At 48.4% G+C, this 12,490-nt stretch overlaps 1 protein-coding gene across 1 annotated transcript in view; it reads right to left on the bottom strand.

Moving 5' to 3' along the window:
• The window catches only part of LOC132817376 (disintegrin and metalloproteinase domain-containing protein 12-like), a 183,893-nt gene that overhangs the window by 26,172 nt on the left and 145,231 nt on the right, over positions 1–12,490 (bottom strand). Inside the window, exons 17-18 of the mRNA XM_060827794.1 lie at positions 8,433–8,510; positions 3,114–3,228 (exon numbers count right to left, since the gene is read on the bottom strand). Coding sequence (XP_060683777.1) covers positions 3,114–3,228; positions 8,433–8,510 — 193 coding nt within the window. The remainder of the gene's footprint in view (positions 1–3,113; positions 3,229–8,432; positions 8,511–12,490) is intronic.

Here is a 12,490-nt window from a genome sequence, read left to right as displayed (position 1 = left end):
GTTGTCCACTTCCCTGTGTACAGCCCGTTGTCCACGTCCCTGTGTACAGCCCGTTGTCCATGTCCCTGTGTACAGCCCGTTGTCCACGTCCCTGTGTACAGCCCATTGTCCACTTCCCCCTGTACAGCACGTTGTCCACTTCCCCCTGTACAGCACGTTGTCCACGTCCCTTGTACAGCCCGTTGTGTACAGCCCGTTGTCCACTTCCCCCTGTACAGCCCGTTGTCCACGTCCCCCTGTACAGCCCGTTGTCCACGTCCCTCTGTGCAGCCCGTTGTCCACTTCCCTGTGTGCAGCCCGTTGTCCACGTCCCTGTGTGCAGCCCGTTGTCCACGTCCCTGTGTGCAGCCCGTTGTCCACGTCCCTGTGTACAGCCCATTGTCCACTTCCCCCTGTACAGCACGTTGTCCACTTCCCCCTGTACAGCACGTTGTCCACGTCCCTTGTACAGCCCGTTGTGTACAGCCCGTTGTCCACTTCCCCCTGTACAGCCCGTTGTCCACGTCCCCCTGTACAGCCCGTTGTCCACGTCCCTCTGTACAGCCCGTTGTCCACTTCCCTGTGTACAGCCCGTTGTCCACGTCCCCCTGTACAGCCCGTTGTCCACTTCCCTGTGTACAGCCCGTTGTCCACGTCCCTCTGTACAGCACGTTGTCCACTTCCCCCTGTACAGCCCGTTGTCCACTTCCCCCTGTACAGCCCGTTGTCCACTTCCCCGTGTACAGCCCGTTGTCCACGTCCCTCTGTACAGCCCGTTGTCCACTTCCCTGTGTACAGCCCGTTGTCCACGTCCCCCTGTACAGCCCGTTGTCCACGTCCCCCTGTACAGCCCGTTGTCCACTTCCCTGTGTGCAGCCCGTTGTCCACGTCCCTGTGTGCAGCCCGTTGTCCACGTCCCTGTGTAAAGCCCGTTGTCCACTTCCCCCTGTACAGCCCGTTGTCCACGTCCCCCTGTACAGCCCGTTGTCCACGTCCCTCTGTGCAGCCCGTTGTCCACTTCCCTGTGTGCAGCCCGTTGTCCACGTCCCTGTGTGCAGCCCGTTGTCCACGTCCCTGTGTGCAGCCCGTTGTCCACGTCCCTGTGTACAGCCCGTTGTCCACGTCCCTGTGTACAGCGTATTGTCCACGTCCCTCTGTACAGCCCGTTGTCCACGTCCCTGTGTACAGCCCGTTGTCCACGTCCCTGTGTACAGCCGGTTGTCCACTTCCCCCTGTACAGCCCGTTGTCCACTTCCCCCTGTACAGCCCACTGTCCAAGTCCCTGTGTACAGCCCGTTGTCCACGTCCCTGTGTACAGCCCGTTGTCCACTTCCCCCTGTACAGCCCACTGTCCAAGTCCCTGTGTACAGCCCGTTGTCCACGTCCCTGTGTACAGCCCGTTGTCCACTTCCCCCTGTACAGCCCACTGTCCAAGTCCCTGTGTACAGCCCGTTGTCCACGTCCCTGTGTACAGCCCGTTGTCCACGTCCCCCTGTACAGCCCGTTGTCCACGCCCCCCTGTACAGCCCGTTGTCCACGTCCCCCTGTACAGCCCGTTGTCCACTTCCCCCTGTACAGCCCGTTGTCCACGTCCCCCTGTACAGCCCGTTGTCCACGTTCCTCTGTACAGCCCGTTGTCCACGTCCCTGTGTACAGCCCGTTGTCCACTTCCCCCTGTACAGCCCGTTGTCCACTTCCCCCTGTACAGCCCGTTGTCCACGTCCCTGTGTACAGCCCGTTGTCCACTTCCCCCTGTACAGCCCGTTGTCCACGTTCCTCTGTACAGCCCGTTGTCCACGTCCCTGTGTACAGCCCGTTGTCCACGTCCCCCTGTACAGCCCGTTGTCCACTTCCCCCTGTACAGCCCGTTGTCCACTTCCCCCTGTACAGCCCGTTGTCCACTTCCCTGTGTACAGCCCGTTGTCCACGTCCCCCTGTACAGCCCGTTGTCCACGTCCCTGTGTACAGCCCGTTGTCCACTTCCCCCTGTACAGCCCGTTGTCCACTTCCCCCTGTACAGCCCATTGTCCACGTCCCTGTGTACAGCCCATTGTCCACGTCCCTGTGTACAGCCCATTGTCCACGTCCCCCTGTACAGCCCGTTGTCCACGTCCCTGTGTACAGCCCGTTGTCCACTTCCCCCTGTACAGCCCGTTGTCCACTTCCCTGTGTACAGCCCGTTGTCCACGTCCCTGTGTACAGCCCGTTGTCCACGTCCCCCTGTACAGCCCGTTGTCCACTTCCCCCTGTACAGCCCGTTGTCCACTTCCCCCTGTACAGCCCATTGTCCACGTCCCTGTGTACAGCCCATTGTCCACGTCCCCCTGTACAGCCCATTGTCCACGTCCCTGTGTACAGCCCGTTGTCCACTTCCCCCTGTACAGCCAGTTGTCCACGTCCCCCTGTACAGCCCATTGTCCATATCCCCGTGTACAGCCCGTTGTCCACGTCCCCCTGTACAGCCCATTGTCCATATCCCCGTGTACAGCCCGTTGTCCACGTCCCTGTGTACAGCCCAATGTCCACATCCCCGTGTACAGCCAGTTGTCCACGTCCCCCTGTACAGCCCATTGTCCACATCCCTGTGTACAGTCCATTGTCCACGTCCCCGTGTTCAGCGTATTGTCCACGTCCCTCTGTACAGCCCGTTGTCCACGTCCCTGTGTACAGCCCATTGTCCACGTCCCTGTGTACAGTCCATTGTCCACGTCCCCGTGTTCAGCGTATTGTCCACGTCCCCCTGTACAGCCCAATGTCCACTTCCCCTCTACAGCCCGTTGTCCACGTCCCCCTGTACAGCCCGTTGTCCACGTCCCTGTGTACAGCCCATTGTCCACTTCCCCCTGTACAGCCCATTGTCCACGTCCCTGTGTACAGCCCATTGTCCACTTCCCCCTGTACAGCCCATTGTCCACGTCCCTGTGTACAGCCCGTTGTCCTTATCCCTGGGGGGGGAAGTGAAGGCGCAGATTAGTCTGACTGGCCTCTAAACTGATCGAAGTTGAACAGTGATACGAAGATTGAGCAGAAGGTACAGTTAGGTCAGTTGAGGGAGCAGTGGTGTTTAACAGCAGAGAAAGTCATGGCAGGGCGAAAGCACTGATAAGAAAGAGCACAGGAACTGAAATGATTACCTGATCTGGTGTCCTCTACGGGTCCACTGTCAATACTGCCACCTGAACCTGTGACATTACAGAACGGAGGAGCCCAGCCCGTATCACAGTGACAGTTCCCTTTACTGTTACAAACCTGAAACAAAATCCACAGCATTTACTGTTTCTTCAAACTCTAAACATCGGAACAGAAGTAGGCCTTTCAGTCCATTGAGTTTGCTCCACTATTCAGTAAAATCATGGCTGACCTGATCATTTTCCTGCTTTTCCCCCAGAACCCTCGATTCCACTTCGGAATTAAAACGTTTATCTATCTCAGCCTTTAATATGCTTAATGACCAATCTCCAATATGCCTATGTGGTAAAGAACTCTCCACATTCCCTGCTCTCTGAGTGACCAAAGTCCTCCTCCTCCTCTCTGTCTTCAATGTGCGTCCCTTTATTCTGAGCTGATTACCCCGTGGTCCAAATTTCTCCAGCAACGGGAAACACATCTCCCCTGTCAAGATCCTGCCTACCTTGACTGTTTCACAAGGTCAGCTCTCATCCTTCTAATCTCCAACTTCCGAAATTTCAAGTTAAGGAGCAGTCAGTAAACCTCGATCTGGTCAAGAGGTAGCTGCAGCCTTGCTGCATATGTGCTGTTGTACCGACTGTCTGATCTCCAAGCCGAGGGTGAGTTTAAAGAGGGTTCCTTGCTTTTCTTTAATCAAAGCAGGAATTGCAGTCAAACCAACAAACCAGATTCCAAACCTTCTCAACAAAGTCCTGAGGAATCTTTGCACTGTACAATGAGACTTTGCCAGTTATCTGAAGCCAATCTGCAGATCCTAGGCATGTGAAGTTGGGAAACCTGTTACCCTTCCTGGATCTATTCAAAGTATTTTTAACTCAACAGAATTGCAAATTGTGCTAACTGGACCCACAGTTATGGATGGGACAATCATCCATGGGATCCTGTAAACCTGCTAGATAGGGAAAACAAAGGACATTGCTTTTCCTGTCATATCCCCCCACCCCCTGTGTTCATCAAAGGAAGGGACCTGGCACTTTCATCACCTTGGAAATATCTGAATGATTTGAAGAGGACTTTCTAACTGAGTTCTGTTATTTGATAACACAACCTCATGTGTTTTATTTGGTGCTGAGTTCAGTTTAATATTGGGAACAAATACCCTGATATTGACTTTCCAACCAGTGATTAACTGGAGTAGAGTAATACATGAAAGATGCTTTAACGATGCAGTTCACAATTTCAGTGAGTGAATAGGAAAGCAGTGTGGGTTGGAGATTGGGTTCCCCACACATAGCCCCATTGTTCACTTTCAGTGGATGTAACGCACTGCTTTAAGTACAATTGAACATAGACCATAAAACTGTACAGCACAGGAACAGGCCCTTAGATCCATGATGTTGTGTAGAAATGAGGCCAAATTAAACGAATTTCTTCTGCCTGCCCTTAGTCCATATTCCTCCACATCTTGTATTTTCATTTGCTTATCTAAACATTTCTTAAACACCCCTATCATATCTTAAAGGCCCCTATCATATCTTAAACACCCCCATTGTATCTTAAACACCCCTATCATATCTCTCCTCATTGCTCATACTCTCTAATCCAGGCAGTATCCTGGGAAACTTCTACTGCACCCTCTCCAAAGACTCCACATCCTTCCTAAAATGTGGTGACCAGAACTGAATGCAATACACTAAGTGTTATAAAGTCTTATAAAGCTGCAACATGACACCCTGACTCTTACACTCAGTTCCCCAACCAATAAAGACAAGCATACATATACCTTCTTTACCACCTATCTACTTGTGTGGCCATTTTCAGGGAGCTATGGACTTGAATGGATTAATCCTATCGCTAAGAATTCTTTCCAACATGACGGCTTGTTCAGAGGAGGTGTACAAGAAGTCGTTTCTCCTCAACTCTGTTTTAAACATGCTCTCCCTTATCCTAAGAGTAAAAAATGAGGTCTGCAGATGCTGGAGATCACAGCTGCAAATGTGTTGCTGGTCAAAGCACAGCAGGTTAGGCAGCATCTCAGGAATAGAGAATTCTGATCTCCAAGCCGATCTCCCTTATCCTAAGGCCAATTGACTGCAGCTGTCATGAGAAGACAGTTTCTCTGTACTCGGTCCCAGCCGAGTGAACCTTCACCAGGGCTGCCTCCAATATCAGTCTATCTTTTCTTTGATAAAGAGCCCAAACTGTTCACAGGACTCCAGCTGTGCTCTGACCAATGCCTTGCATAGTTTAATAAAAATATAGAGTGAAGGGAACTCGACCAGAATGAGGCAGCATTTACAACCAGGATAACGATATGAAATCACTAATAGGGGCATATATGTGAGATCGCATGGCCATTACAGAAACATCGCTGCATGGTGACCAGGACGATGCCCTGAATATTCAAATTTGGGAAGGACTGGCAAAAAAGAAAATTTGGAAAAGGTAAAATGAAATTTGCCCTGATAATAAGGGAAGGGATCTAAAGGAGGACTTGGGAAAATGTGAACTTATCCACTTCAGCAAGATTAGAAAAGCAATTGATTCTTTAAGCAGATCGATGCCTGAGCTCTAAGGTACACAGAGTTCTGGGAATGTGGTACAGGAATCACAAAGATCACATGCAGGTACTATAACTGATTTCAGAATATTGTCATTTATTGCAAAAGAAATGGAATATAAACATTGGGAAGGTTTGCTGCAGTTGTACAATGCATTGGTGAAAGCGTTTAAATCACTATAAATAGTGATTTAAATCACTATAAATGCTGGAGGAAAGATCACAGAAGCGCTTCACAGGAGGCTCCTAAGCACTGAGGATGTCACCTAGACAGGGGACGAAACATCTGCGACACAAATTCCCAGCTCGGCGAACAGAACCACAACAACGAGCACCCGAGCTACAAATCTTCTCACAAACTTTGAAAGCGTCTAAAGGTTTACCTGACTGATTCCTGGGATGACAGGGCTCTCCAGTTTGTACATTTGTACAGGTTCCTTTATCTACTGGAGTTGAGAAAAATGAGGGGTGATCCAGTTGAAAGATAAGAGAACCTGAGAAGTGGTGGCGTAGTGGGTTCTGCAAGGAAGTTTCTGTTTGTAGGAGAGACCAGGCCATAAAGCTTCAAAACAAGGGGCCTCCAGTTTAAGAAGGAGATGATAATATGGTTGGTTCTGGCAGTTATTTTTCTGTGGAATTCTCTTCCCAAGAAAGCAAGTGGGGACTGGGTCGCTGAGCAGTGTTTAGGTAGAACTGGAGAAATTCTGGACCAAGAAGGAGTGAAAAATAATTACGAGTGGCCAGGAATGTAGAAGTGAAGCCACAATCAGAGTACCCATGGTCTTATTGGATGGTGTAACAGAACGAGGGGCTGAATGGCCTCCTCCTGCTAGAATTCATTGATTCAAATGTTTCTATGATTTTATTTTGAGAAAAGGCATAGATGAGATATGGGGAACAACGTTTACATCGAATCATACAGTAGCAAAGAGGCTCTTTGGCCCATCAAATCACCACCACCAAAATTCTACAACCCAGAAAGCTACCAGCCAGGAGCAGCAGGTATTCAGCAAGTGGGAATGGAACGTTAGCCCTTATTTCAAGGGGGTTGAAGTACAGAAGTAGAAAAGTCTTCCTGCAACTAGACAAGGAGCTAGAGAGACTACACCTGGAGTGTGTGTGTGTGTGTGTGTGTGGGGGGGGGGGGGGGGGCTAGTTTTATTTAAAGGAAGATACATTGGAGGCAGTTCTGACAAGGTTCACAACAATAAGGTGGCACGGTGACTCCGTGGTTAGCACTGCTGCCTCCCAGCACCAGGTTCGATTCCACCCTCGGGTGACTGTCTGTGTGGAGTTTGCACATTCTCCCCGTGTCTGCGTGGGTTTCCTCCAGGTGCTCTGGTTTCCTCCTTCAGCCTAAAGATGTGCAGGTCAGGTGAATTGGCCATGCTAAAATCGTCCATAGTGTTAGGTGCATTAGTCAGGAGGAAATGGGTCTGGGTGGGTTGCAGGTCGGTGTGGACTTGTTGGGCAGAAGGGCCTGTTCCACACTGTAGGGAATCTAATCTAATCTAAAAAAAATCCCTGGATTGTTGTATGAGCAAAGATTAGACAGGTTACAAATGCTGGGGACTGTTTATCACAGAGAGCTGTGGGGGCAGGGTCCTTGAGAAGTGGATATGAGATCAACCATGATCCTATTGAATGGCAGAGCAGAATTGAGGGGCCTAGTCCTGACAGAGCCCACTTTCACAAACTAGGCCCATAGCTGGAAGTGTTATGATATTTCAGTTATTCTTCCAAATTCTTTTTAAAGGTACCCTCCCAGGCAATGCGATCCACACCCCACCATCCTCTGGGTGAAAAAAGGTTTTCTCTCAAATCTCAAGTAAATCTCCTGCCTTTCACCTTAAAATAACGTCCTCTAGATATTGTCCCTTTGACGAAGAGGAGCAGCTGCTTCCTATCCACACTGTCCATGCCCCTCATAACCTTACAGACCTCTATCAGGACCCAGGTCAACCTTCTCTGCTCCAAAGACCCTGAGCTTATCCAGCCTTCCTTCATTGTGGAAATGCTTCATCCCAGGCAACCTCCTGGTGAGGTTCCTGTGCACCCCCTCCAGTACAATCCCAATCGATGCAGTGACACACTGGGAAGGACCTGAATGTTTTCTATTTCGATTTTGGTAAAAGCAGAGAGAATGGATGCTATCTGAAAATAAATTTTGGATTGATGTTTGGAAGGGACAGGACAGAAGGACAGCCTGGATTGACAGAATGGTCTCTTACTACGCTATGTCAAGTTTCTGACTTACTGATATTCCCATTCCAAACCTTTGGATGTTTTGTCAGTTTGGAACTCGATACAAATGGATATTAAGGTTGTCTCAAATTTGCTTTCTCCTCCATTTTAGGCAGGAATTGTGTTCAAACAGTTTGTAATGGCTCACAATGTAATGATTGCTCTGGGAGCTGCCCTGGATTGGTTTGCCACTTGCCTGAATACTGCCCCCTCTGGTTACTGACCCTTCTTTTTCTCAGTTCCTCTGTCAAACATTGACATCATCATGAACACTCAGTATCAAAGCTCCTCTCAACCTGCTCTTGCTAAAATAAATCCATGTGCAGTTTCTGTGGCCTGTCAGTGTAACTGACATTTCTTACTGCTGAGCACATTCTGGTCAGGGTTTTACATCATCTCATCAGCTTGGAGATGGGGCAGTTCTCAGAATCCAGCAAAATACACCATTTACAGCACAATAACATCATCATCTCAGGATATTCTGTCTGTGTGACTGAAAGCAGAGTGAATAATTCCATACCCCTCGGTAGTTGCAGGTCTTCTCACAGTTTTGTACATTAAACAGATTTACATCCTGACATCTATGTTCAAAGCAGACCTATTAAACAGCAAACACAATGTCACTGTCAATAAAACTTCAACAATGAGTTCACGCCAAGATCAGTAATAAACATTTCAGGGAAGGGGAAAGTTACCTGCACACTTTACTCCGAAGTACACACTTCAGACCAGGTCATTCGATGTTGGTGTGTGATCAGGGACAGGACAGTGTGGTGTGTGGGAAGTGTGACTGCTGGTGAGGCAGGAGTGTGAACCCAGAGGACTCACACTGAGGAGCCTCATCCTCTGTCACTGTCCAATAGTTCCCAGGTTCCTGCATGGATGGTAGACTATTTTCTAACTGGGGAAATCTGAAGCACAAAGGGAATGGAGAGCCCTAGATCAGGATCCTGTGAAGGAAACATGCAGGTTCAGTCGGCAGTTACACAGACCGATGAAGTGTTAGCATTCCTTTCGAGAAGGCAGGAATACAAGATCTGAGAGGTACTGCTGAGGTTGTATTATACTATGATCAGACCACTTTTGGAATACTGTGAGTGTATCTAAGGAATAATGTACTGACCTTGGAGGGGTTCCAGAAGAGATTTACAGGAATGATCCCAGAATGAAGGGCTTGATGTATGAGAAACTCTGGGTCTGTATTGAATGGATTTAGAAAGATGAGGGGGATGATCTGGTTGAAACTTAGAGAACACTGAGAGGCCTGGTTAGAGTGCATGTGGGGAAGATGCTTCCACTAACAGGAGAGACTAGGCCCTGAGAACACAATCACAAGATGAAGAGAGGAGCCTTTCAAATCGAGATGAGCAGGAATTTCTTCAGCCAGTAGGTCATGAATCAATTTATTGCTGTAGAAACATGTACAGGCAAAGTCATTGAATATAATTAAGACAGAGATTCTTGATTAGTTTCTTGATTAGTAAGAGGTCAAAGGTTACGAGAGAAACAGGAGATTTTGGGTCTTTTGCTGAGTGAAAACAGGCACTAAGTAATTAACTAGCTTCTCTCTCTCTTTTCTCTACTTACCTTTTGGGGCAAGGTGAATATTGATGGAACGAGACAGGGGCTTGCAGGGATTGATTGGAGTTGTTTGTTTACAGGCAAAGGGGAGGATTTAACTGAAGATACTTGGAGTTCAAGGTCTATGTGTTCCTGTGAGGGTGAAGGGCAGGGTCAGCAGGAACAGGGAACTCTGGATGACAAGAGATATTGAGGCTCTGACCAGAAAATAGAAGGTAGTATGGCTCAGGTTCAGGCAGCTGGGATCGAGGGAATCCCTGGAGGTAGACAGGGAATACAGGATTTACTTAAGAAGGAAATCAGGAGGGCAAAAAAATGTAATGAGATAGCCTTGGCCGAGAAGATTCAGGTGAATCGAAAAATTATATTAAAGGAAAAAGAATACCTAGAGAGAGAATAGGACCCCCCCAAGGACCAAAGATCATGCCTCACAAATTTATTAACATTCTTTCACACAGTGACCTGGAAGGTTGATGAGGATGGGCGTAATCTATATGGATTTCAGGAAGGCCTTTGATAAGGTTCCACATGGCAAGCTGCTCTCAAAGGTTAGCTCTCACAGAACCAAGGGAGAGCACGCCAAATTGGATACACAATTGGCTTGATGGTAGGAAGCAGGGGGTAATAGTGGAAGGCTGCTTGTCAGACTGGAGGCCTGTGACTAGGGCAGTGCTGGGCCCGTTGCTGTTATCGATATCAATGATTTCGATGGGAATATACAAGGCATGGTTAGTAAGTTTGCAGATGATACTAAAATACGTGGTAGCGCGGACAGTGAGGAAGGTTCTCAGAAATTGCAGCAGGACTTTGATCAGCTGGGGAGGTGGGCTGAGAAATGGCAAATGGAGTTTAATATAGATAAGCGTGAGGTCTGGCACTTTGGAAAGTCAAATCAAGGCAGAAGTTTCATGGTGAATGGTTGGGCCTTAAGGGGTGTAGTGGAACAGAGGCACCTTGGAGTTCAGGTGCACGGTTCTCTGAGAGTGGAGTCCCAGGGAGACAGGGCTTTTGGTATACTGGCCTTCATCAGTCAGGGCATTGAGTGTAGAAGTTGGAGAGTTATGTGGCAGTTATACAGGATGTTAGTGAGGCTGCACTTGGGTGTTGTGCTCAGTTGTGGTCACCTTGCTATAGGAAGGCGGGTTAAGGAAAACCCTGAGGTAAGGAACAAGAGAATGAACAGAATGGGGATAGAGCCAAATGAGAGATGGTGGGAGGGAACTTGTGTGTGGAGTCGGAGGAGGCAGGGGAGGTCCTTAATGATCACTTTGCTTCAGCATTCACTACTGAGGAGGACCCTGATGTTTGTGAGGACAGTGTAAAACCATGCTCAAACAGATTATGTTAAGGAGGAGAATGAGCTGAAAATTCTGAAAAAAGTAATGGTAGATAAGTCCCCTGGGCCAGATGGGATATACCCAAGGAAGTGAGGGAAGAGATTGCCTTTGGCGATGATCTCTGTGTCCTCACTGTCCACCGGAGTAGTGCCAGATGATTGGAGTTTGGCAATTTATTGTAAAGTATTCTGAAAGGCAGGATTTCTTGAAAAACTATTGCCTGATTAGAGATAGTCAGCATGGCTTTCTGAGGGCAGGGTGTAACTTGTAAACCTTCCTGAATTCTTTGAGGAATTGATGAAAGTAGAGCAGTGGATATTTGCAAGGCACTTGAGAAGGTTCCCCATGGTAGGCTCATTCAGAAAGTAAGGAGACATTGGATACAGGGAAACCTGTCTGTCTGGCTACAGAATTGGCTGGCCCACAGAATACAGAGGGTGCTGGTAGATAGAAAGTATTCAGCCTGGAGCTCGGTGACCAGTGGTGTTCCACAGGGATCTGTTCTGGGATCTCTGCTCTTTGTGATGCTTATAAATGTCTTGGATGAGGAAGTGGAAGGGTGGGTTCATAAGTTTGCCAATGACATGAAGCCTAGTGGAATTGTGGATAGTGTGGAGGGCCATTGTAGTTTGTAAAGGGACATTGATAGGATGTAGAACTGGGCTGAGAAGTGGCAGATGGAGTTCATCCTGGAAAAGTGTGAAGAGATTCATTTTGGAAGATTAAATTTGAAAGCAGATTACAGGGTTAAAAGCAGGATTCTTGGCATTGTAGAGGAACAGAGGGATCTTGGGGTTTATCTCCATAGATCCCTCAAAGTTGCCACCTGAGTTAGAACATAGAATAGGGTGGCACGGTGACACGGTGGTTAGCACTGCTGCCTCACAGCGCCAGAGACCTGGATTCAGTTCCTGCCTCAGGCGACTGACTGTGTGGAGTTTGCACGTTCTCCCCGTGTCTGCGTGGGTTTCCTCCGGGTGCTCCGGTTTCCTCCCACAGTCCAAAGGTGTGCGGGTCAGGTGAATTGACCGAGCTAAATTGCTCGTAGTGTTAGGTGTAGGGGAATGGGTCTGGGTGGGTTGCTCTTTGGAGGGTCGGTGTGGACTTGTTGGGCCAAAGGGCCTGTTTCCACACTGTAATGTAATCTAATCTAATTTAACAAAGAACATAGAACAGTGCAGTACAGGCCCTTTGGCCCTTGGTGTTATGCTAGCCCTTAATCCCACTCTCAGCTCAAACTAACCTACATACCCTACATTTTACTATCTCCCATGTCCCTATCTAAGAATTGCTTAAACATGCCTAATGTATCTGACTCTAAGTTGATAGGGTTGTTAAGAAGTGTTTTGGTTTTTATTAACAGGGGGATTGAGTTTAAGAGCCATGAGGTTTTGCTGCAGCTCTGTAGTGCCCTGGTTAGACCATTCTTGGAATATTGTGTTCAGTTCTGGTTGCCTCAGTACTGGAAGGATGTGGAAGCTTTAGAGAGGGTGTAGAGGAGATTTACCAGGATGCTGCCTGGACTGGAGGGGATGGCTTATGCAGAAATATTGGCGGAGCTCAGACTTTTCTCATTGGAGGGAAGAAAGATGAGCGGTGACTTGATAGAGGTGTATAAGATGATGAGAGTTAAAAATCACACAACACCAGGTTATAGTCC

This window comes from Hemiscyllium ocellatum, chromosome 1, assembly GCF_020745735.1.
Source record: "Hemiscyllium ocellatum isolate sHemOce1 chromosome 1, sHemOce1.pat.X.cur, whole genome shotgun sequence".
In the NCBI taxonomy this organism is placed as follows: domain Eukaryota; kingdom Metazoa; phylum Chordata; class Chondrichthyes; order Orectolobiformes; family Hemiscylliidae; genus Hemiscyllium; species Hemiscyllium ocellatum.
The sequence above is the reverse complement of the archived record's forward strand: the minus strand, read 5'-3'. Positions and strand labels throughout refer to the sequence as shown.